We start from the raw sequence: 27335 nt of genomic DNA, 5'->3' as shown, positions 1-27335 counted from the left end.
GATGTGGAAGTTCTCTGCAGTGATGCAGTTTTCAACCCATACAATCCCACCCAGGCCAGGTATCTTTTGTTTAAGCTTCTCCATAAGTATAAGCTTCTTCATAAGCCAGAGGTGTATGTAATGTACTTGTAATCTTCCTTGCTTTCTCTTGATATCATGAGTCCATTGGTCATTTCTTGCTCTCACGATATTAGCAACCCATCTTTTTTGCTTCTACATTTCTTTGATGACATGTTTTACTGTGGTGCTCTTTATTCTGTCATATGTTATATAGCCTGTCCATACTTTACTCCATTGCTGTCTGGATACTAATCATGCTAGAGACTAATATAAGTATCAGGGCAATTCAGCAAAAGAAAAGAGAACAAAATAGAACAGGATGGGGAAGGGCAGGATAGTATAAAATAGTTTAGATTAGATTAGGAAATAGGACAGAATAGAAATAATTGATTTTAATATGGTAATTTGAAGTTTGCAACATACTTTATGTACATAATTGTTTTCAATCCTCACATCAACCCTATAAGTTGACTACTATGTATATTACTATGCACTCAGGAACCTGAGAATTGGAGAGATAATGATTTCATCTAAGAAATCCTCAGGGAAGGTAAAGTTAAAAAAGAAAAAAAATGAGAAATTCATGATCCCATCCTATTTCCAAAAGTCATATGAACTTCAACCTTCAGTACTATCCTCTAGTCTATGACAAACACTTGTGATGGCTGAGGAAAGAGAAGACATTTGAGACAGAAGAACATTTTGATATCAGTGAAGATAAGGAAAATAGTTGACTACTCTAAGCTCACGGAAACCAAGCAGCAAATGGGCGTAATAGATAGCTCTTTTTGAAATGTCTCTAAATGAGGGGGGTGTGTGTGTGTGTGTGTGTGTGTTATAGACTATTGAATAATAAGGGCACTTTTCACACTGGGAAGATTTGCCTTCTCTGTGACTTAATTTGTTGATCTAAATTACATGTAATGAATAATTAATTTCAATAGAGGAAATAACTTCCTGAATAAAAGTCGAACTATTATTTGGAGGTGACTTTAGGTTCTCTAAGGATGGGCCAGTACAGTACAATCTCAGACAGGTTCCATCTGAAAGGATTTTGAGTGAGGTCCTTGTGATGGCCTGTATGACTATAACCTAAGCAACACCTTATAACTCAATACCGAGAGAATCCTCTTCGGAAAGTTAGTTACTAGATAAGGAATTGGCCCTCATCTATTCATGAAACAGATAAAAATAAAATAAATATATTCTGTATAATACAAATATAAAATTGTGCGCAGTCTTCTGCACCTTCATTCTACTTCAATATCAATGAACTTAGATCAGTGAGCACCAAAAATCTCCTTGTTATATTGTCTATGAGCAGTATTTGCTATTTGAAGCCATAAAACTATTAAGTCATAGTAATAAACTTCTGAAACCATGCATACACATATTCATTTGTGCATCCATTTTGGGGAAGAGTATAATACCTATGTAGTAGAAAATTCTGGATTTTTAGACAGTGGACCTGTGTTCAAAAACTAAGGTTTTGTTGGTGTTTTAGTGGATAGAGCATGATACTTGGAATCTGAAAGACCTGAATTGAAATTCAGCTATGGATGCTTATCAAATGAGGGATCCTAAACAAATCATTTAATCTCTGTTTTCTAAATTTCTAAATTTCAAAATAGTTATATTATCTCTCCTGGATCTATTTTCTAGGTTTTTCCTAAAAGGTACTTTACATTTTCTTCAATTTTTTTCAGTTTTTTTAAAATTTTGTTTGATGGAATCTTATAACCTCATAGATTTATTGGCAAGTCATTCCCCAACTGATAAATGGTCTAAGGATAAGAATAGACAGTTTTCAAATGAATAAATTAAAGTTTTATATATATATATATATATATATATGTATACATATATATATATATAAAATCATTCAAAAAAAGGATCCAAATCATTATTGATTAGAGAAATGCAAATTAAAACAATTTTGAGGTATCACCTCACACCTATCAAATTGACTAAGATGACAAAAAGGGAAAATAATCAATGTTGGAAAGGTTGTAAGAGGATTGGGACATTGATACATTGCTGGTGGAGTTGTGAAGTGATCCAGCCATTCTGGAGAGCTATATGGAACTATGCCCAAAGAATAATAAAACTGTTCATACCCTCTGGCCAAGAAATTCCAATTCTAGATCTATAGCCAGAAGAAATCATAAAAACTGGGAAAAGTCCTACATGTTCCAAAATAGTCAAAGCAGCTCTTTTTGTAGTGGCAAAGAACTGGAAATTGAGGGGATGTCCATCAATTGGGGAATGTTTAAACAACTTATGGCACATGAATATTATTCATTATGGAATAATTATGGAATTCTATTGTTCTATAAAAAACAATAAATGGTCGGACTCTAGATAATCATGGAATGACTTAATGGGATCTGATACTGAGCAATGCGAACAAAACCAAGAGAACAATTTAATAACAACATTGTGAGATGATCAACTCTGATGTATGCAGCTGCTCTCAGCAGTTCAGAGAGCTAAGACAACCCTATTAGACAATGTTATCCTCATCCAGAGGAAGAAAAAGAAAAACAAAACAAAATCCTTCAGAATTTTATGAACACTACATTCACTTAAAAAAAAACTCTTATCTATTTCTTTCCCTTAATCCTAATTCCTCATACCAATAATGACTAATCTGTAAACATGTTTAACACAAATGTGTATGTGTAATATTACCCTGACTGTTCACTGCTGAGAGAAGGGGGGTGGAAAGGGAGGGTGAAATGACATTTTGTAACTTAAAAATATGCATAAATATATGGATGAATTTTGAAAAACTTTCATATGTATATGTAAAAATAAAATATAAATTAAAAAAAAACAAAATGGGCATAATAACAACACTCATTTCCCAGAGGAGCTGGAGGCTCAAATACCATCTTTGAAAAGTATTTTGCAGGGGGTGGCTAGGTTGCACAATGGATAGAGCACTGGCCCTGGAGTCAGGAGTACCTGAGTTCAAATCCGGTCTCAGACACTTAATAATTACCTAGATGTGTGTCCTTGGCCAAGCCACTTAACCCCATTGCCTTGCAAAAACCTAAACAAAAGTATTTTGCAAACCTTAAAGTCCTATATCAAAATTAATTGCTACTACTACTACTATTACTCTTGTTGCAGCTGCAAGCTCTGTGTCTTACTGCTGTATGACCTATCATTTAACCTGTCTCATCCTCAGTTTTCTTATATTTAAATAAGGGGCTAGACTAGATAATTCACATAAAGTCCTTTCCAGTTCTAAGTCTATATGGCCTTATGATAGGGATGATTGGGATTATACCAATTTTAAGAATGAGGCAATGTGGATAGTCTTGGAATTTTGAAGATCTAAATTCAAGTCTTACCTCTGGCACATATTAGCTAGTTGAGCATGGGCAAATCATGTAATCATTCAGGGTCCCAAATAATTATCTAAGACTGGCAGACAAGGTGCTGATCAGTGGAAGGAGTTTCAGTGTTAGGAGTTCAATGAAATTATAGGACTAGCACTATCATTCTCAATTTTTTTTCCTATTTTTAAAAGTGGATGTGTTTATTTTAAAAGGTCTAGTTCTTTTTTTTTTTTTCCTTAGACAGATCAAACTTATCCTCTTTATGGCCTTCAAAGTTTTCAAATCAATAGCTTACTTAAAGCTGTGCAATAATGGCCCTGAGTTTAACTCAGCACAGTTGGATGTTTCAATCCCAGCAAATGAAGTCCAGTAAAGCACAAAGCTTAAATATACTTGTAGCCATAGAGCTTGCTGCTTTGGATGTGGTTGGTCCCAAGCAATTGATGGGATTTGTTTGTGCTGGGCTCTTCCTGCAGGGCAATGACTATGAGAGATAAGTTGATTATATATGATATGATAAGCACGTTTACCACCTTTTCTGAGGTTACAGCGACAGAATGCAGGTGACTATTGCTGTGACTTTCCAGACTTCTAATCTGCCTGATGTCACTCACCATTCTTCACTGAGTTCTAATTTTTATCTCCCCCCCTTTTTTTGATCTTGTATTTAATCCATGAAACTGATAGAATATACAAGCTGCATTATCAGAGAATACTGGGAGCACAGATCCTTTTTTATGGAAATACAATTAATGCAAGTACACTTCCATTATTGATTAAATGATTTAAGCTTTCCCCTGTTGTTCTCCTCTGTTAAATTCCACAAAGGTTAATGAAGTTGGGGGCAGCACGGCAGAATGTTCTCATTGACTTGAATGTGTGATTAAGCCCATAGCTGTATAGATAGTATGGAGCCTAAGGAAAGAAACAACTACTTAAGAATTTCTTTAGATCAGGGTGTCCAGCCTTTTAACTTTTGTGGTCCACATTGGTCAACAAAACCTTTTCAAGGTTGCATATACAATGCAATATTTATTTATGACTACAATTTAACCAATATTACCACTAAGTATAATAATAATAAGATGTAATAAAGCCACATGAATGGGCTTTGAGGGCTACATGCAGCTCACAAGCTGCAAGTTGGACACACCTGCTCTAGATGATGAAAGTTTGACCCAGTTGAGAAAAATCAGATGGCTAGCAGCACATGGACAGCTTACAACTCACATTCTCTAGTCCCTCATCTAATTTACTATTCACATAGTTGCCAAATTAAAAACTCTAAAGAATTGGTCTCAGCACATTAGGCTTCTAGTCAAAAATTTTCTAAGTCTCTTAGAAATCTCTATTGCTTCCAAGATGATATATAAAATCCTCCACCTTGCATTTAAAGTCCTCTACATTTTGGATCCCATTTACATTTCCAACTTATTTCCTGTTAGTGTTCTTCACACATTCTCTAGTTATTTCTAATGTAATCTGTTCCATCTTTCACTTCTGTAATTATTGTACAGGTCATACCTCATGCCTGAAATGTACTTCTTCCATCTCTTCCTCTTAGGATTCCTAGCTTCCTTCAAAGCACAGTTCAACTACTATCTTCTACATTAGATTTTTCTTGATCTCTCTGTCCTTCCCCCAGCTGTTTGTATTCTTCTCCCTTTTGAAATTACTTTGCCCAACTTTTTATCTACATATATGCATATATATATATATATACATATACATATATATATATATATATATATATAGTTATATAGTTGTATCCATTCAGGAGAATGACAGCAACTTGAGATCAGGGATTATTTCATTTTTGTCTTTGTATTCTAAGTGGCTAACATAACATTTCATATATACAACAGCTGGTGCATAATGCATGTTTATTGAAATGAATGGAAAAACATTGTAAAGACTTTGACTGTTGTAAAATATATCTTTCCTCTCAGGTGACTCAATTCCTAGTCTGTCTTGTAACACTCTTGAAATCCAAAATCTGGATCTTGTGCTTTGTTAGCCCTTATCTTATATTTGCTTTGATTTTTGAACATGTTTTCATTTTTTCTTATCACTTTTGGTTATCTGTGACCACCTCCTCTCTTCCCAGATACTTTTCCTTTCCATCCCATTTCTTTTCTTCTCCAGCTCATTTTACAAATGAAGAAACTAAGGCAAACAGAGTTAAGTCACTTGCCCAGGATCACAAAGCTAAGAAGAATCTGATGCCATATTTTAATTCACAAAAAATGAGTCTTCCTGATTCCAGGCCTGTACTCTATCCACTGTGGCTTCTACCTGCATTAATAAGATTTAATAAAATGTTTTAGTTTCTAATATGGTAAGTCTCATTAGATTTAGCCCATGCACACAAACAAACCTTCCTCTTTGGGAGGGCCTCAATAAAAATGTAAAAGTTCTTGAGTATAAGAACTTTGAGACCTACTGGGATATATAGTTTTAAAGTTGAATGAGACTTAGAAGATGATTTAATCTAATGTGTTTATTTTGTAGGAGAGGAACCTGAGGCCCAAAGAAGAGAAAGGACTTAGCTGAGGTCATATAACCAATTTAAGGACACAGTCTGGGCTAAAACTTTAAGTCTCCTGAAGTATGTTAGGTCATCTCTCATAATACCACATAGGTATATTCTTCCTCAACAGAATTATATTTATCATGGTTTCCAGGAAGGACTCCCTGTTCCCAGACACTCAAAGACAAAAAAGAAAAATTCAACTCACTCAAATAGCACTTTTATTACATGGCCTTTCAAGTGGCATGTGCCTAGTGAGCACTGCAAAACTGAATTGTGGCAATATTCTGCTTTTGTCTCACACAGTTTAGTAATATGAGTGAGAATATTTTTTGGTTGTGGAATAATATGAATAGATTAAAATTTCTTTTAAAAGTCTTATAATTAAGGTTGCCATAGACTTTCTTTAATAATCTCAGGTCTTTCTTAAATAATGAATGAGTAGCTATTAGCCATGGATTAAACAAAGGTAACACTTTCCTTGAGGTGAAATAAACTAGATCTTTCTTGGGCCAAAGCAATTAACACATTATCTTTTCTATTATCTCTTTCCATTCAAGATTGGACTTTGGGGATACTATAGTTGAGGGAAATATGTTTATGTATATGCGTGATTATGTTTATTTTGTGAGGGGGTAGGGGTTGTCAAACGAAAAGAAGGAAAAATGGCATTTAAAGAAAGAAAGGCATGAAATATGTTGCAGAATATTCTTATGTCCAGAAATGTGGATTAGAATTAAAACATTTTACGTAAGGATCAGACCACAGCAACTGTTTAATTCCTACTACATGAAACATTATCCTAGATGCTCACCTGTGTAACCCTTATTTCTCCTTTTTCATTTCTGGTTGCATGAGGCCATTGGAGAATGGCTATCATTGAAATTAAGTGTTTTAGTACACTGGGAAGAAGACCTTTTCAGTTTTTATCTCTGACACTTCCCTATCTCTGACCTTTTACCTTGAACCAATTGCTTAGCCTTCCTAGTCCTCAATTTCCTTCTCTGAGAGGCTTAGATCAGATTCTTTCCAGCTTTAGGTTTAAGATCCTATCAACCAGAGGGATGGACTTAATTCCTTTCACACAAATTATTCTAAGGAATTACTATTTCATTTTCCCCCTTTAGTTGCAGCATGATTGTGTATTGATAGAACACTGAACTTCATATCAGTGTGAGTGTGATTTTACCTCTTAATATGTGGGGTAAATTATTTAATCTTTCTAAGCCTTAGTTTCTTCATTTATAAAATGGATATAAAATGTTTGTGCTAATTTCCCTAAAGCATTATTATGAGAAACATCCTTTTTATAAACTATAGTATTGTTTTCTAGATAGAGGTATACCCACAGTATGATATAGTGAATAGCACTCTAGACAGAAAAAATAAACAGATTCAAATCCCACCTCTGACACCTACTTTTCTGTGTAACCATAGGCAGGTCACTTAACCTTTCTGATTCTCAGTTTCCTCCTTAGGAAAATGGGAATCATAATACCCCTATTGCCCTCTTCAAAGGGATGGTGGGAAGTTCAAATCAGAAAATGTATACTATGCACCTGATAATGGTCTAGAATGTCATCTATCAGAAATCATTCCCCAGCTAGATCTTCAGGGGTATAGATTAAATATAAGGGGACTGGAAAATAGTAGCTATATTCTGGCAATATTGATATCTTTACTCACTTATATCATCCACTAGAAACTGGAGGCAATCTTAGCCTAGAATTCTAACTCATCTTACCTGGATGACATGCTAATAGAATTATCTATGACTTAAAAATGTACCTAAGAAAATGGTGTGGGGATGAAGAAGAAACATGGCTCTATCTGCTTACCTTTGATAAATTCTAGTAGGTAGATGAGCCCTTTCATCTAAGCAATAAATGCAGAAATAATAAGAAAAGACCAAATATCCTTTTAATTAAAACTTTGTGCTTAGAAATCCTCCTGAATTTGGTCTCAAAAGAGACACATTCTCTCTCTCTCTCTCTCTCTCTCTCCTCTCTCTCTCTCTCTCTCTCTCTCTCTCTGTCTCTTGTCTCTCTATGTCTCTCTCTCTCTCTCTCTCTGTCTCTTGTCTCTCTCTCTCTCTCTCTCTCTCTCTCTCTCTCTCTCTCTCTCTCTCTCTCTCTCTCTCCCCCCCCCATATTCCCCTCAATTAAAATGTTTATTTCCTCTCTCCACACCTCCCCATACCCATTACTATAGGAATGACTGTAATGCTAGCTATTTCCAATTAAAAAGTGACAGAATATTAAAATAATACTTTCTAATTATATAGAACTTTAAGTTTTCCACATGCTTTACACTCAGAGATAATGACTTGTTCCAAATGGCAGAGGTGGGAGTCAAAACCAGGTCTCATAATTTCAATTCCCCAGTTCTTTTCAGCATACTTTGTTGCCTCTCACAAAGAAACAAAACATAAAAACCTGAGGACAGGTACATTTGCTTTAATTCTATTTTTCTTTTATTCTCTGCAGGACTTATGCTCATGTTTCTTAAGAGGGGTCACTAAGCTATACTACTTCATGTTGGTGTTAGAAACCACCTAGTGGGAAGCAGTCCCTTCATTTCTTAAGTCTCATGCATAAGCTTTGGTGAATTAGATGATCCCCCTCCTGGTTGGCAAAATCTCCAAAATGGAAACCAATGAACAGAGACAGGTTTACTGGGCTCTAAGATAAACACAAGGCAATTCCAACCTTGTAAGAAAGAAGGAGGGAAATAGTTGTTTGCTTCATGGGGGTTTTACAGCAAACCTTGTGAGATGCTTGCAACTGTGTTTTATAAGATGGGCGGCTGCTGAGCTCTGATTTAATGAAAACTTAGGGAAAGCAATTCAACTCACTGCAGGGACTGCTTTGTTCTTTCATTATGATTCGTTTTTAATGAGAAAGATGATTGTGAGGATAAACTCTATTCCTCTGAATTTTTACACTAATTACATACAAAGCACCAGTCTAGCAGAACGGGGTTTATCTCCTCCAGGCAATACAGTTATCATCTTGTAACCACCCTTCAAATCTCCCATAAGAACATGGGTGCTACGTGCTAGGAATAGGTATTTCTGGGTGCCAGCTCTCTTCAGGGATAGATGAATGCAGGAATTAGATTCAGGAATTAATACTAAATGTGGAAATCAGATGAAATATGAAGACCAAACCTTCATACCTCTCTTCTGCATGCAGTGGAAGAATTGAAAGGGAAGATCAGTTACTAATAAATATCTAGCACAGGGAGTGATGGAGGATCGTTTTTATAAGAAAAGACTGCTAAGTTTCTTCTGTGAAGCCCGAATGATGATCTCAAGGCATTACATAATGCCACAGAAGATGGTGTCACAAACTAGTAAAAATTTCCTTCACTCCCCAAAAGTATTCATTGCTCTGAGTGACACTGACTATTGGAGGAGTGGAGATGTTGCTTCTCTAGAGAAGTGAACATTTTATTTATTTTTTTGCTAGGCAATGGGGTTAAGTGACTTGCCCAAAGTCACACAGCTAGGCATGAACATTTTATTTTTTAAAAAGCTTGTAAAATGTCACAAAATATCTACTCTTAGCTAGGTGATACATATTTACCCAGTCCTGTTAATAATTTAACTTTTGTAGCATTGACATTGTTTTTATAAAGACTGTGAGCCTAATTACAACCATCTAATCAGTTGTTTTGTTCAACTATTAATAATAATCATAAAATAAGGGGCAGCTAGGTGGCACAGTGGATAAAGCACTGGCCCTGGGGTCAGAAGTACCTGGGTTCAAATCCGGTCTCAGACACTTAATTACCTAGCTGTGTGGCCTTGGGCAAGCCACTTAACCCCATTTGCTTTGCAAAAACCTAAAAAAAATTATAAAATAAGAATAATAATAGTATTAGTAGAAGACCCTGACATTTATACAAAGTTCAAAGGTTTTTGAAGAACTTTTCATATAGTAACTCACTTGATCCTCATAACAATACTTCAGGGTAGATGGTATAATAATATTGTTTCCATTTTATAAATGAGGCAACTGAGGATCAAATATTTAATTAACTTGCTTAAAGTAACAAAGCTTATAAATGGCAGAGTTATGACTTGTACTTGAGACTTTGACCCACCTTGGTGTATTAGAAAAAGCAAGAGGTCTAGAATCATGAGGCTCGGATTCTGATTCCAGCTCTTCCATATATACTCCCTCTATGAATCTGCTCAAGTCATTTCAAGTCATTCAAGGAAAGTTAGACTGCATGATCGCCAATATTCCTTCTAGATCCAAAATTCTGTGATTCCGTGATATCCTTTTGCCATTGCTCTATACTTTCAAATTTTCCTAATGTAACCCTTGGGATTAAGTCGGGCCTTTGGAAAACTGTATCCAAACTTTCAGTAAAACACCATTATGTGCAGGAGTTCAAAATGAGGGAAGAAAGTTTCCCCAATCACTAGTCAGTAGTACAATTATGTGTACTGAATGAATGTGTGCACTATGAAAGAACTTCAGAATGGCTGGACCATGAAGCTGGACCAATATGGCACTCCTTCCATTTTTATTTTCTGATAGTGAGCCAAAAGAAAACAAGTCTTTCAAAAAGCAATGTTTTCTTCCCCTTCATATCCCATCAAGTGTACAATATGTTGCCTGCCATTGAAATTGAATTTGTTTCTGTGTTTTGACTGAAGAAAGAAAGTTGAAAGCCATTTTTCCTTTACTGGGAAGAGAAAAGTATACAAGTAGAAGAAAATATAAAGGACTCATCAAGAAACAAACATCTCTCATCACCCTTCCATAATGATGTACTAAAATAAACCACTATCAGTAGGTCCACGATGCTCTCAAAGGATTTGTTATTGAAAAAAAATATAAACACTTAGTGAAAGTAACAGCATTGAGTGAGCAGTTTTTTTTGATAGGAGTGGGAATTCCTTTAATGAGTGATGACTTTTATTAAAATATTTTAAAATCAATTTCTCTATATTACAAAGAACTACCCAAAAGACTGCAGTTTTATATACCCATATGTGCATACGTCTCTATTGAGACAAAGTTCTGGGATTCTTGAATTTGGTGTTTAGTTTCCTCCTCCACCTCTACTGTTTCAGGCTTCACTTTTATCTCATTCCTTTATTTTTCAGCAGATATTTAAATTGTACTTTAAAACTAATTGACATTAAGACAAAGAGGCAGATTGGTCATCATGGGACTGCAAGGCAATGACAATCACACTCAGGATACTTTTAAGAGGAATCAATCCTATTTGGGAAGCACAAGATTTAAGTTCATGGCATGGCTCAGCTATAAATGTCCTCTACTTTGCTGATCCCTGGTGTGGTATATTTAGAGTACTTTTAAAATGTAAACAGTTTTTTATTACAGAAAGAGTGCCTGAGGGAAACAGAAATGTCCAATATGATGTAGCATAAAATGCCGCAATCTGCTCATAGATGAAGTCTAATTGTGTTTCTAAATACTCTGTGGCTTTCCAAAAGATAATGTATGAAACATTTTAATTAAAAACTTAATAACAACAATACAAATGATTGTTTTATGACCATTTAAATTAATTAATTTTAATGCATCCCATATAATGACATTATTTTTTGTCACTCAGGCAGAGAGCACTGGGACTACCATTAGGTAGACCTGAGTTTCAAAGCCAGTCTTAGACACTTGCTGTGTGACACCAGGCAAGGCACAACTGCTGCCTGCCTCAGTTCCCTCAACTGTAAAAATAAGGATAATAATATAGTTATTGTAAGGATTAAATGAGATATTTATAAAGCACTTAGAATGACTGGCATATACTGTTATCATTATCATTATTATCATTATTTCTATTATTATTCTCTTGAATTCTCTAAAAGGATCCTTTAGTCATTTATTCTCATTTTCTTTTCTCATATGATCATAATCAGTGTGAAGTCCATACTTCTTACTCTGCTTTTTTAAAAAAAATACATTATCTTAGAAAGGCTTTTTCTAGTTGGTCATTTTTACTTTTACAAGAATTGATTTCTTCCACCAAGTTTTCATAATTCTCCTTCATGGCTCTTATTTCTTTTTTTTTTCATTTTTCTTCTTTCTCTCTTCTTTGTTTTTTAAAATCCCTTTTTAAAGCTCTTCCATAAGGTTTTGGATTTGAGACCAATTCATAAACTACTTTGAGGCATCACATGTAGGCAATTAGTCATTACTTTCTTCTTCTGAGTTGGCATTTTTATCATCCTGTCTGAATAGTAGCTTTCTAGGGTTTATGCTCTTTTTTTGTTTTTGTTTTTTTTGTGGGGTTTTTTTTACTCATTTTGATAGTTTCTCTGCTCCTGGGGTATGGGAAATATAGTCCCAAGTTTTTGTGCTGGGGTTGGAATCTGGTCCTTTACTTATCTTTTACCAAGGTGTTGTCTATGTTGAGGTTGGTTCCCAACCTTTCCTTTATGTCCAGGCTTTGCCTATGTGTTGGTTTGTTCCCAATCCAGTCCCATCTGTTGCCCCAGTGTTCCCAGGGCTTGGACTTTGGGGTGGGGACTCTCTCTCTGCTGGTCTTCTATCAAGCTGTCTTCCTGAGTCTAGATTTGAGCTGCTCTGTGGTTAAAAATCTCCTGCTGGCTTTTCTGCTTTCCTACATACACTTCCCTTTATCCCCAGAAACTGACCTTTACTGAAGATCCTCCATGACATCTTGAGTTGAGAGCTTGTTTTTGTGGGATCTGTAGCTTTAAAATCTGTGTAGAGGCTTCATTTAAAGTTGTGTCAAGGAAAAGCTCTGGGAGCATCCTAGCTTTGTGCCACTATCTTGGCTTGACCCTGAAGTTCTATTTCTTATTTTTGTTATTTTTGTATAATCCCATGCAATCCAGTCTCTACATAATCTAAGAGTCTCTACATAATAGTATTGTTCATTCTTCAGAATGACTTCATTTTAAAGGAATAACTTGCTCCAAAGAGCTCATGTTTGTAATGAGAATGCATTTAAAAGGAATTTGAAAGATAGAAAGGGTCATGGTTCAAAGATATATCAGCCGACTATGATAAGAAGGACATTTCTTATATTTCTTCTTGAGACAATTAGTTCTTAGATATAGAACTTCTAAGTTGTCTTGATGTTCTCAGTCTTCCCCATTAGAAATGTTAATTGTACACATTAACAACAATATTGTATAATAATCAACTATGACAGACTTGCTCTTCTCAGAAGTTCAATAATGGAAGACAATTCTAAAGGACTTGTGATGGAAAATACCATTCACATCCAGAGACAGAACTATGGAGTTTGAATGCAGACCAAAACTTGCTATTTTCAGTTTTTAAAATTTGTTTTATATTTTATGCTTTTTTTCTCTCATGGTTCCCTCCTCCCCCTTTCTATTCTGATTCTTCTTTCACAACATGATTAATATGGAAATATGTCAGCATAGTTGTGCATGTCTAATCTATAATGTGAAACTCAAAACCTTACAAAAATGATTGTTGAAAACTATCTCTGCGTGTAGCTGGAAAAATAAATAAATAAGAGAGAAATGAGATGTTAAATTTCACCAAACATTCTTATATTACTCTGTACAAAGCACTAAGTTAGACTAAAGATACAATCTTGAAAAACAACAGTCTTTATTTGTCCTAATGGTATATGACCTCCTAGGCTAACCCAAGGATCCCTGGTCCTTTCCATTTACCCTGCAGTTGAACATTTGGAATTTTTGAGTTTCTTCATGGCTACTGAACCTTCTTTTCTGAGTTACCCCTCTGAAAGATTAGAAGGTAGCTCTTTCTACTGCTTATCCTACTGCCTGGCCCTCAATAAATCCTTTATCATTCATTCCTTCACAAGGAGCTTATAATCTGATTGATAAAATCAAAATACTGAGGCAATTTTGAAAAGTGGTAATATTTTTCAGATGGGTGAATAGGAAAAGCAGAACAGGGACGCACATCATGAAGGAGACAGCACCTGAAGCAGAACATCAAGAAAAGCATTTCAATGTGTAGAAAAGTTTAGGGAGTGAAATTCCAGCCTGGAGGGCAGCTTGTATGGGAAAATATGAAGGCCTCTATTAAACATTAATACTATGATTGAAAAGCTTTCTTATTTGGAGTAATAATACCTGTAGATCTTCTTTCATTATTGTTTTGAGAACACTCAATGGATGAAATTAATTTCCGATTTCTATCAGTATCATTCATTCTTATGGTCTTATCCCTTTTGTGTGTCGTTGTAAGATATGCAATGAATATTTCAATTCTGGTGTTTCAGAAATTTGCTGAACTGCAAAATACATGCTGCATTCTTAAGTTCACCCACAGTGGAAAGCTTTTTTATTTTAAACTGAAATGACTGTTATTGAAAAATTAAAACCTGAAGAACCAGTTACAAATATTTTTTTGTAACTGGTATTTGTATTTTTTTAGGTTTTTGCAAGGCAAATGGGGTTAAGTGGCTTGCCCAAGGCCACATAGCTAGGTAATTATTAAGTGTCTGAGATCGAATTTGAACTTAGGTACTCCTGATTCCAAAGCTGGTGCTTTATCCACTGCGCCACCTAGCCGCCCCTGGTATTTGTATTTTTAGTGCACTGATATTCAGAGATGGAAACAATATTCCTTTCCAAAATTATCTAAAGCAGTTTATCCTTTTTTAGAGTATTTTTTTTTGCTTACTGATCATCTTTCTTGTTACAGATCTCAAGATCTGGCTTGAAAGAGGAAGACAAAGTGACTGATTTACTTTCTGAAAATTTAGTTGGGCACCCTGAACTCAAGCATCTATCTTCCTGGTGTGGGGTGGAAAGTGAAGATACAAATGGAAAGAGAGGATTAAATGGAAAGGAAGAGAGAGAGAAAAAGGGGAGGAGGAGAGGAATATAGCTATTTCATATAGCTATTTCACTTACTGCGCCTGTGACCTTGCCAAGGTAAATTTACCTGAGACTCACTTTTCACATTTATAAAATGAAGAAGTTGGATTAGATCAGGATTGGCCAAACTATGACCTGAAGGCTAAATCCAGCCCTCTGCTTATTTTTTGTTTAAAAATGTAAAAACTATATAGGTCACAGTTTGCTGTCTAAATGATTAATGAGATTGTTTCTAGCTCTAAATCTTATTCTGCTTTGATTAGCAAATGCCACCTGTCCATTTTCACCTCTACCCAAGGTGATATACAGACAGACAAATCTATACTCTGTATAAAATGTGTTTTATGTGTGCATAAATATGTATATTATATATCTACAGAAACAAGAATGCAAATTAACTGAATCAATTTACTTTTAAAAATGCATGTGCTTACAGTACCACCTAGGGAGATTTCTTTGCTGTGATATTTTTAATTATTCATTTCAGATGCTTCAAGAAAAAGTTTGAATACCTGTTCCATTCTGTATAAGAAACTTAGTCAAGTCATAGTTGGATTTAAAAACATCCTCTTTCCACATCACTAGAAAAAGAAGAACTTCTTAAGAAACTTCAGTGGCTTCCTTTTAGTTCTAGGATGGGCTTTTAAAATCCTTCACATTATGGTTCAGTTTACCTTTCGATACTTATTATACATTCTATGTTTGAGTTAATTAATATCCACTATGTCCCAGACTCTGGTTAAGTGCTGGGGATACAAAAAGAGGCAGAATATAGTCCTTGCCCTCAAAGGGCTTAAATCTAATGGAGGAGAAACATGAAAATAAATATATGTAAAACAAGTTTATAGCTTATATACAGGATAAATAGGAAATAATAGAGGGCAGGCACGAGAAGTAAGATCTGTTGGAGAATGCTTCCTGTAGAAGTTGAGATTTCAATTAATTGGCACTTAAAGGAAACCAGGGAGATTGGTAGTAAGAGTTTAAAAGAAGCTTTCTAAGGATAAGGGACAAATTGGTCCACTCACTGTTCTTTATTCATGACATTCCATTTTAGGTCATCATGTCTTTAAATAGATTACACTTCTTTGTGTGTTATTGCTCCTTACCCCTGCTTCGTGATGTGCTCCTTGCAAGGGTCAGCTGAAAGTATTACCCCCCCTTCAAATCTTACCAAATCTGCATCTGTTAGCCCATATTAAATTATATTCACTTTGTATATATTTCATATTTATTTATTAGAATACACATTCCTGGGGCGGCTAGCTGGCGTAGTGGATAAAGTACTGGCCTTGGAGTCAAGAGTACCTGGGTTCAAATTCGGGCTCAGACACTTAATAATTACCTAGCTGTGTGGCCTTGGGCAAGCCACTTAACTCCATTTGCCTTGCAAAAACCTAAAACAAAATACACATTCCTTTTCCCTCAGGAAAATGGAAGCTTATTGAGGATAGGGAATGCTTTATCTTTGTCATTATAACTCCTATGTGAATACAATTCCTTGCACAGAGTAGGTAGTTAATAATTTCTTACTGAATTAAATATGTTCATATTCCTTTTTTATTCATGATATTTCTACTTCTGATATTTCTGTACTTTTACATTCAACTGGAAACTCCCCCCCCTTTTTCCACCCCAAGAATTCCAAGAGGAAAAATAATATATATTAAGAGCTATTTATGAGAAATTATTTAGGCATATCCAAGACTTTGAGAAACTTCAGCTAATGAAGTAAGTCATTAGCAGAAAGAAAAAATCCTATTGAAGTTAATGCTTATTTGAAGTTCATCCAAATTATCAACCTTTTTCCAAATTGCAAGAAGGGCCTCATCTTGCTCTTCTTAGAAAGAAACATAACATAGTTCCTTTTCTGAAGTTGATGCTTTTTCTGGATAGCTATATTCATCCAGTATTTCTTCATGTGCTGCCAGCTAGGACTCCTGGAGATGTAAACCCATCTGGAGGAGTTTGAGCCAACATGGCATTAGCCCCTGACAAAAGGAGGACCAGACACACAACTTATAATTAGATTATTGGTGGCAAAGAATGGATCTTGATAGAAAATTAACAATGGAGGGAACAAAGCACCAATATGAAATTGGGTTGGAGACGAACACCCATTCATGATTTATTTTGTAGATGAGTTTAGTTTAACCTTTAAGTTTAATTTTTGGTAAAACTTCATAGAATCTATCTCTTTATCACCATCTGGGACCTTCTTACATTTAACTTGCTGTAAATGCATACACTTTAAAAAGTGGAAGTGATTAGACTAATTTGAAGTTTTGTCTTATTAGAAACATAGTATATGTCTACATATAAAATATAATATAAAACCAATATTAAATATTATATAAAATAAAAATACATAAAAATCTATTCATATAACATTTATCTATATAGAACATATATTTGTTTATTTTCCCTGCTCATTTGCCTATTCTTGTCTACCCATTCATCCATCTATCCATCCATCCATCCATCCATCCATCCATCCATCCATCCATCCATCCATCCATTTATCCATCCAACTGACTTCCTAATTGGGTTACTCAGAGAATTTTAAGGATGTTTGCATTGGTGAAGAAGGGGATAACATAAAGTCATGAAGGAATCCAGATTTGGGAGGGGATAAAAACCAAATAATGCAATTTAGTAAAGACTTGTTAATGATTGAACAGGTACACAGAGTTTCAAGAATCTACAGCCACTGCCTTCAAGAAAATGACTCTCTTTGAGGGTGTGGGGTAGGATATGTAACTAAAATATGTCCAACATAGGGAGGAATAAAAGAGAGAACCTGACAAAGGCAGAAGAGGGAAGGCTTTACTGAGGAAATGAGATCTTAGCTGTGCCCAGAAGGAAAAAGAAGGATTCTGAAAGGGAGAGATAAGGAGGGAGCATGCTTCAGGGAGGAAGAAAGTGGGGAAGAAGGGAAGGCATAACTTCAAAGAGGAATAAGTTTGTATGTCAAATTCAGGGAGCAAGTGGCTGTACATTATTGGCTGAAACAGAGTATGTGAAGGGACATAATATGAAGCAAGACGAGAAAACTGAGTGAACCCAACTTGGGCAATTATGTGACTCAGTGCATAGACAGATTTTTGAATTGGAATTAAGAAGACATGAGTTCACATCCTGCCTCAGACAATAGATATGTGACCTTGAATAAAGCAGTTTCAGTTTCCTAACCTGTAAAATGGAGATAACAGCACCCATCTCTCAGGGCTGTTGAGAAGGTCAAATAAAATAAAATAAAATGCATATAGAGTACTTCAAAAACTGTAAAATTATATATAAATATTGGCTAATATCATCACCATTGCTATTGCTGTTACTACTGCTGTAGAAATTTATAGAATATTAAATTGTGAGTTTAAAAGTAATAGGTAGTCACTGATGATTTTTGAGCAAGTAATATATAATATAACTCAGAAAGGTTCTTTTTGGCAGCTGTGCTAAGTTTAGATTAGAGAAGGGAGAAAATGGAGACAGTGATTCCAGATAAAAGGAAATGAAGTTGTTGCTTATACTTTGTTTCAATAAAAAATCCAATGATACCATAGAGTGATGTTTTAACTCTTGCATAAATTGAATTTACATAAGGCAGAGAATTACACAAAGTCATAAATCTCACTATCTCTTCCTGAGTTATCAAAGTCTAGTGGCAAGGTAAAAGTCAGGATGACTGGGGATGGCCCAGGATGCAATGTCTGACCAAGTGCTAAGCATTCTAAAGAACCTGCTTTAGCTATCTTCATGAATATTGGATTAAATTGTTCTCATCTGCTCATTCCACTAGGGAAAGTCTTTACATGCTTGGAGTAGACATCCCTCTAATTCACTCATAGGTTTGAGGTCACTCAGTAACCATCAACTTGTGAGGAAGTGAAATCTTAGCTGTGGTATTTGCCTGGATGATATATGCCTACTATAGCTTCTTGGAGTGTTAGGAACCCTTGTGTATAGAAGTGTTGTAAATTATTGCACCTGGTGTCTTGAACACCAGAATCCTATCTTACTAAATGCCACAGGAGTGGGAGTGGATTAGGGTCTGGAAAGGTATTTAAGTACTGGTGTTTTTGGTAAATAAATGGAGCACTTGGAGATCTTGATGGAATACTTGTCCCCCTCCCCTCCACATTCACCTGGGGAAAATTGAGGGAGTCCAGAAGTGAGACTGAATGTTACAGTATGGAATAGAGAGATTCAACATTGGATCCATAATAATAATAATAATAATAATAATAATAATAATGTTTGTCCTTCATTTTCCAAGATGACCATGACAGTGAGGTGATGCCATGACAAGTACATGAATTGGATTTGAATGAGGGGGATGCTGTGCTAAGTCACCAGCCTCACTTTTTCTTCCAGTCCATCTGGGTCCAGTAGACAGATAAGAATCAGGACAACTGGAAATGACCCTGAACACAAGATAATCAGGGTTAAGTGACTGGCCCAAGATCACATAACTAGAAAGTGGCAAGTGTCTGAGGCTGGATTTGAGCTCCCATCCTTCTGAATCCAAGGTCAGTGTTCTATCTACTGAACCACCTAGCTGCTCTTCTTGGAGCCATAGGTGAGAGTTCAGTGAAGATGGACACCAATATTGAATGAATAGCCTTTGAAAAGGGTTTAGAGACCTGACTCCAGAGGTGCTAATAATCCCTGAACACCCCATATACTCTATGGTTTGTGGTAGAGGAAACTGCCATAGATGAAAGATGATAAGGGCCTGAAATAGGGAGCTGATAATGTGGATAGAGAGGAGGGAAAAGATGGGTGTTAAGGTAGAATCCAATTAAATATTTGTATAGTATTCTCCACCATGGTTTTCTTCATAGAAAACTAATTTTTTCTATCTTTACAGTAATTTATGCTTATATCAAGTAATTTTAAATTGTTTGCATTCCCTTTCTCTCTTCATTGCTATAACCAAGCTGTAGGGCAGCTAGGTGGCTTGGTGGATAAATCACTGGCCTTGGATTCAGGAGGATAGGAGCTCAAATCTCGCCTCAGAAACCTGCCATTTACTAGCTGTGTGACTTTGGGCAAGTCAGTTAACTCTGATTACCCTGAATCCAGGGCTATCTCCAGTCATTCTGATTCATATCTGACCACTGGACCCAGAAGACTCTGGAGGAGAAAGAGGCTGGTGCCTTAGCACAGCACTAGCTCACTCAAATCTAATTCTTTTGCTTGTCATGGCATCACTTCCCTGATGTCATGGTCTTCTTTGAAAATGAAAGACAAACTATAATACATGCTTCACTTTTTAATCTTCTCTTATCAACAAATCTCTAATTTTTTCTTAATCATTTTTATTTCTATTCAATTTCCTTTAGTCTTCTCTTTTGTAGAGAATTTAAAGCTGAATATAGGAGTTTACTACAGTGAGGTAATAATAATGATAAAGCCAACTGTAACAAATATAAGATTGAATTTACATAAAACAAAATTTGATATTCCCTGAAAAAAATAATAAATATGTTGGTCCACAAAACATTTACAAATAGTCTTACACTCAGCTACAAACACATAACAGATGCAATGTGGGACAGTGGATAGAAAACTGGACTCAGAGTCATGAAGACATGAATCTATTCCTATATTTGACATTTGGCTGCATATCTCCAGGTAAATGATTCAACTGTTTGGTGCCCCAAGCAAAATATTATTAGTTGCAAAATAGTTGTAGGATTACATATATAAAGTTTCTTTTGGGAATTTCCTACAAAAGGAATGGGCAAACTATGATCTTCTAGTTAAATCCACACCAGTCTGTTTTCATATGGTCTAAGAACTAAGAATGCTATTGACATTGTTGTTCATTCTTGTTCAGCTCTTTGTGATTCCATTTAGGTTTTCTTAACTATGACATGGAATGATTTGCCATTTCTTACTCTAGTTCATTTTACATATGAGGTTACTAAGGCAAACAGGATCACGTGATTTACCCGGTATCTGAATATAAGTGTCTGATCCAGATTAGAACTCAAGACTTTAGAGTCTAACACCTCTATCCACTGTGCCACCCAACTACTTTAGTTGATTTTTATATTTTCAAAATGTATAAATTTAACTAATTATTAAATATTAATTAAAATTTTCATTTCAAAACACTTAAAAGTAAAAGCCATTCTTTGCTCCTGAGTTGTAAAAAACAGGGAGATAGGCCAGATTTGGCCAACAGGATATAGTTTCCTGAGTGTGGAAATCACAGTTTCAGTACCCAACAAAAATAAACAACCTATCCCCAAATCCATAAATGTGCATACAGATACACAAATAGATGCTAAAAATAACATGTATGTACCACTCCCCATAGGTGCAACTCTGTACAATTATATACATAACCATGTACATATCCTGATTTGTTTCTAAAACATTTATTTAGTTGCCTTTAAACAAAATTTTGTTGATGATTGCTTTTAAAAAGTCAATGCAAACCAAGCTATTTCCCTGTAGATCATGAATCACCTGAATGAAGAGATATGATTAGGACAGGTGTTTTGTGTCTTCTTAAATGCATACATATATTTTCCCAGGCATATAAATGAGAACTTCCACTAAGAATCAGGAAGAAGCATTAGGAATATTTAAAGAGAGTCTCAGAGTGAGTGATTTTACAATTCAGCCTACACATGCTTTTCTTCCTTCTGCTGAATCCTCAATATTCATGCTCCATTATGATTTATTCATTCATTTAGTTTGATGTATCATCACAAAAAAAGAAAAGAAAGAATTTTGGACTCTGATTTGTTCTGTTGATATCCAAAGTGATAATATGACATCCCAATTCTAGATGTTTCTTAAAATATAACTAGCTAAAACCCATATCTAAGGCTCTGGAATCTGTGATTCCCCCATAATATCAACTTACCTTGTCTGACAGCTAGTGTTGTGGTGTAGACCAAGAAGAGAAGGATGTAATTAAGGAAACTCTGAAAGACTGGAGTGTTGGCATGGAAATCATCAGACAGGTACTTGCTGGTTAGACCAATGCCACAGATAAGAAGGGATAATACCTGTCCAAGGGCCACAGAGATCATCATCTCCCTGAGGGAAAAGAGAAATATAAGAGATGTCAGTAGTCAGCTACCATAGGAGGTTGGGAGTTCTTAATATTATTTTTTAAGCAAATTAAATTCAAGTAAAACTGGGGTATTGTCCAGGACCCCTGTAATGAGAGTTCTTTGGTACTATTCTTCATTCCAGTAATATCATGGCAGATTCAAGAAAATAGAGTGCTTATTACAGATTTAATTCAGCAAACACTTTTAAAATTTGAATGCAGAAAACAAAGACTTAAGTGAAACTGTTCCTGCTCTCACAGAGTTTATATTCTACTAAGGAAGGGAGTTATAATGGGTAAATAAATAAACAGTGAAAAAGAAAAACTGAGGAAAGAAAAAAACAGTTGGATAAAGTTTCATAATGAACATGGAACTGATTAACCAGACATGAGGAAATCCAAGGGGTCCAAAGTCATTATCAGATTTCAGGTGCCAGGAATTAAACTGATAGAGTTAAAATGTTTTTTGGTCACTTAGTACTTCACTTTTAAAGTACTCACAGAACAAAATTATTGTTATCTCTAAGGGAAATCCCATGGTGAATTTAAAAAAGGGAAGATAATTAAAAATGTAAAGTAGATAGACTTCTTTTACTATTATGTATATTGGTTACACATGTATGCTTACTGCAAAGACCTTTCTTTTTAGCCTAAGTCAGAGTCTACAGTTTGTATCTGGAAGATCCAAAAGTAATGATGGATCAACAAAGAAAGGGATGAGAAGGTTTTTGTTTGGTTGGGTTATTTTGGCTGCTCATTCATAGCTAAATGCCTCTGGATCTTTCAATGGATATTTCTTTTCTTACCTCTCATCTAGACATGTTGTCCTTCCCCTTATTTGTCCCCACTCTGAGGGATGCTTAGATTTAATATTATATTATTATCATTACTAAAATATCAGTGAAAATTGGACACAGAGGTAGCAGATTGAGTCATGAAATTGGAGTCAGGAAGATGTGGTTTCAAATCATTTCTCCATACTTCTCAGGTCTTGTGACCCTGAATTAGTCACTTACCCTTTATGAACCTTAGTTTTCTCATGTGTAAAGTGAGGGGGATAGATTGATGGCCTCTAAGGTCACAAAGTTCCTTCAAGCTCTAATTCTCTAAATCTATGATCCCATATCAATCCATAATTCATACTACTTAATGAATTGCATGAAACCCTATAACTGAGTTCTAATTTTAGAATATTATGACATCTTTTCACATTTTTACCATTCTCTTGATTTCTGGTTCCATTTTCATCATGATAGAAAAGTCATCAGCCCACGACATAAGCAAAAGCAGGAAAGATTAACAGGAATTTTTCAACTCAGAGATTTGAAGTTTAGATTCCTTTGCCAGTTTTGAAGGTGACAGAGTCAGGCCTTGAATGTCAGAATAAAATATTTGAACTTAATTTAGTGGGCAACAGGGAGCTCTGAAAGGTTTTTTTTTAAATATAATAATGATGAATTATAAGAAGACATACCTGACAAGTCAGACACAGACATAGTTAGAAAGTATGGTTACTCTGAGACTCAGACATAAAGTCTAGAAGATCTGGGTTCAAATTTTACCTTAGATACTTACCAGTATAAATCATTTTTAAGCCCCTTCTCTCTGATTTCTTAAATGCAAAGGGGGGAGGAGCTAAGATGGCGACAAGAGGAGAGGATCATCTGTTAGGCGCTCTCTCATAAAACTTCTAAACTAAGGACTCTAACTAAATTTTCCAGAGACAGAACCCACAGAGGGACCCAGGGAGGCAGTTCTCCTACTCAAGGTAACCTGGAAAAGAGCAGAAAGGCTATGATCATCAGGGTTGGAGGGGCGGCCCGCCAGAGTGAAAGAACTTCAGCCTCGAGGAGGCAGTCCCAGGGCACTGGGAGCTGTGACACACAGCAGCAGGGGAGTTTCCTGCCCTCACCCTGGGGAGCACCAGCCACAAATTGGGGGAACAGTGGGGGACTTCTGCTACAGTGATCACATGAAGCCCAGCCCTCAGGGCACACAGCGAGCAGCATGGCCACTGCATTCCAGATCCAGGAAACAGAAGCAGGCAGAGTCGGTGAGCAGGAGCCCTCTCAGGGCATGAGCACATTGAACTTAGGGAGGGGAGTGAAGAGAGACTTCTGAGCTCTGTCCTCTGCCCCTAGAACAGAACACTGGGGTTCTGACCACATTCAGATCCTGATCACAGTCTAAGGCCCCCATAGAACAGCAGCACCCCCCCAGTCATTCACAGATCAGGAGGGAAGACAGAGCCTCACACACTGAGACCCTTGTGGGAGTGTCCCAAAAGCTCAGGAAGCACCCCCAAAACAGGCTAAGGCTGGGAAAATGAGCAAGCAGAGAAACAAGAGGAACACCATTGAGAAATATTTTGCCTGTGAACCCAAGAAGGATCAAAACACTCAGTCTGAAGGTGAGTAAGCACAAGCTCCTGCATCTAAAGACTCCAAGAAAAACAGAAATTGGGCTCAAGCTATGACAGAGCTTAAAAAAGACTTTGAAAATCAAATGAGGGAGATAGAAGAAAAACTGGGAAAAGAAATGAGAGATGCAGGAAAAACATGAAAATGAAGTCAGCAGCTTAGTCAAGGAAATCCAAAAAAAATGCTGAAGAAAATAGCATGCTAAAAACCAGCTTAGGTCAAATGGTTAAAACAGTTCAAAAAGTTATTGAGGAGAAGAATGCTTTAAAAAGAAGAATTGGCTATATGGAAAAAGAGATAAGAAAGCTCTCTGAGGAAAACAAATCCTTCAGACAAAGAATAGAACTCAGGGTGATTGCTGAATTTATGAGAAATCAGGACTAAATACTTCAAAACCAAAAGAATGAAAAATTAGAAGAAAATGTGAAACATCTAATTGAAAAAACAACTGCTATGGAAAACAGACTTAGGAAAGATAATTTAAACATTATTGGAATACCTGAAAGTCATGATCAGGAAAAGAGCCTTGACATCATTTTCAAAGAATTACTACAGGAAAATTGCCCTGATATCCTAGAAGCAGAGGGCAGAATAGAAATTGAGAGAATCCACTGATCTCCCCAAGAAAGAGATCCCAAAAAACCAACCCCCAGGAATATTATAGCCAAGTTCCAGAACTCCCAAGTCAAAGAGAAAATATTACAAAAGCAGCCAGAAGGACACAATTAAAATTCCATGGGGCTGCAATCAGGATCTCCCAGGAGTTAGCAGCAACTACATTAAAAGCTCATAGGGCTTGGAATATAATATACCAGAAGATAAAAGAGCTTAGAATGCAACTGAGAATCAACTACCCAGAAAAACTGAATGTCTTCTTCAGGGGAAAAAGATGAACTTTCAATGAACCAGGGGAATTTCAAATGTTCCTGTTGGAATGGCCAGAGCTGAACAGAAGGTTTGATCTTCAAATACAGGACTCAGGTGAAGCATAGAAAGTGGAGGAGAAAGGGAAAATATAAGGGACTTAATGATGATGAACTGCATATATTCCTGTATAGAAAAATGACACTGATAATACTCATATGAACCTTCTCAATTAACAGAGCAGGTAGAAGGAGCTTTTATAGATGAAGCACAGGAAAAAGCTGAATTTGAAGATAAAATATGGTATAAAAATGGAGTCAATAGAAAAAAGGGAAATGTAATGGGAGAAAGAGGGGAATAGGTCAAAATATTTCCTATAATAAGATTTTTCTTTATTATAATGAGCTATTGCAATGATATGGAAGGGGGGAAGAAGGGGGAATGAGGGAATCTTTGCTCTCATCACAGGTGGCTAGGAGAGGAAACAGCATATATATAGTCAGTAGGGTATAGGCATCTGGAGTAAGAAGGGGGGGCAGGGGGAAGGGGGGGATGTGAGTGATGGAGGAGAGGATGGACCATGGGGGGAGAGTGGTCAGATAATAACACATTTTCTTTTTCACTTCTTGCAAGGGGCTGGGATTGGATGGCCTGTCCAGGTGGTAGCTGGGCCTAAGGGGTGGTATGTAGGCTCAGGGCCTCTTTGGCCCCAGGGCCGGGCATCTGTCTGCTGCACCACTCAGCTACCCTACAGCAGAGTCAGTGAAAGGAGAGAGAGAAAATATAGTACATGGTAGTGGAGAAATATGAAAGGAGGGAGTTGCGATCAGCAATGGCAATGGTGGAAAAATATGGAAGTAACTTTTGTGATGGACTTATCATAAAGAATGTGATCCACCCGCAACAGAGTTGGTGGTGTTGGAACACAGAGTGAAGCACATTTTTTATTATTATTATTTTTGGGGGGCGTGCATGGCAAATGGGGCTGGGTGGCCTGCCTGGGATTGCATAGCAGGGTGATCGTTGGGTGTCTGAGGCCGGATTCGGACCCGGGTGCTACTGGCTCAAGGGCCAGTGCTCTGTCCGCCACCCATCCGCCCCTACTATTATTACTATTTTATTTTAGGTCTTTTTTTTCTTTTTTTGGTTTATGCAGGGCAGTAGGGTTGGGGTGGCTTGCATGTCACACAGCTGGGTGATTGTTGAGTGTACAGGGCTGGAGTGCTCCTGGCTCCAGGGCTGGTGCTCTATCTACTGCACCACCTGGCCATACCTACAATTATTGCTATTATTTTTTTAATTTTAATTTTAATTTTTTTCTTTCTCCTTTACTTTATCGCTCAAGTGAGTCTATATTTTTTGGGGGAGGGGGTATTTTGCTTACTCTTAAACAAGAATATTTTATTAATGTATAAAAACATTGTACAAAATGAGAATAAATAAATATTAAATAAAAAAATAAAAATAAAAAATGTAAAAGGGGAGAATTATAGTACCTACCCTACAAGATTGTTGTGAGGATCAAATTAAAAAAAACTCAGATATGTAAAGAACTTTGCAAACCTTAAAAACTTAATAAAGACTATAATAATTATTATTAACTTTAATCCAAGGATAAAGTCATTATATTGGTGTACAATAAGGATATTGAATAAGAATACAAAGAAGGACTTTTGCTATAGAGACAGAAATACATGAATGTTCCCATTAGAGAAAGAATGAGTTTGAAATATATTTTAAGGGGAAAATAAGTTTGAATGACATTTCCATCAAATTTTTGTATCTGTTTAAATGTGAGGAGGATAATGAGAAGGCATAGATTACATGGAGTTAATGAAACTGAGTAACTGGGAGAAGTGTTACCAGAAGCAGAAAAAAAGGAAGTCAGAAGGACTGGTGAGGATGAACAGAATGGGAAGGTATAAAATCACTTTTAGATAATATGAGTTGTTGATAGAACATTTAGGTTGAAAATTTTAGCAGGGAGTTGGGAATATAAGAAAGGGGTGGGAAAATATAGATATGGGGCTCAGCCATGAAGAGCTAGTAGTTGAAGCCATGGCATTAGATACTTTGATGGAGAAATTGTAGTTCTTACTGCCAGAGAGCAGTATCAAGAAGTTTAGATAGGGAGAAATGAACAAGAATGTAGAACTAGTTAGAAAAACCTGGGAAGAGAGCATTTCAAGAAGGATGA

At 36.1% G+C, this 27335-nt stretch overlaps 1 protein-coding gene across 1 annotated transcript in view; it reads right to left on the bottom strand.

Moving 5' to 3' along the window:
* SLC35F1 (solute carrier family 35 member F1) overlaps positions 1-27335 on the bottom strand; it is a 538040-nt gene that overhangs the window by 189046 nt on the left and 321659 nt on the right. Inside the window, exon 2 of the mRNA XM_074187448.1 lies at positions 21663-21838. Within this exon, the coding sequence (XP_074043549.1) occupies positions 21663-21838 (176 nt within the window). The remainder of the gene's footprint in view (positions 1-21662; positions 21839-27335) is intronic.

The sequence above is a fragment of the Macrotis lagotis genome, chromosome 5, assembly GCF_037893015.1.
Source record: "Macrotis lagotis isolate mMagLag1 chromosome 5, bilby.v1.9.chrom.fasta, whole genome shotgun sequence".
Classification (NCBI taxonomy): Eukaryota; Metazoa; Chordata; class Mammalia; order Peramelemorphia; family Peramelidae; genus Macrotis; species Macrotis lagotis.
The sequence above is the reverse complement of the archived record's forward strand: the minus strand, read 5'-3'. Positions and strand labels throughout refer to the sequence as shown.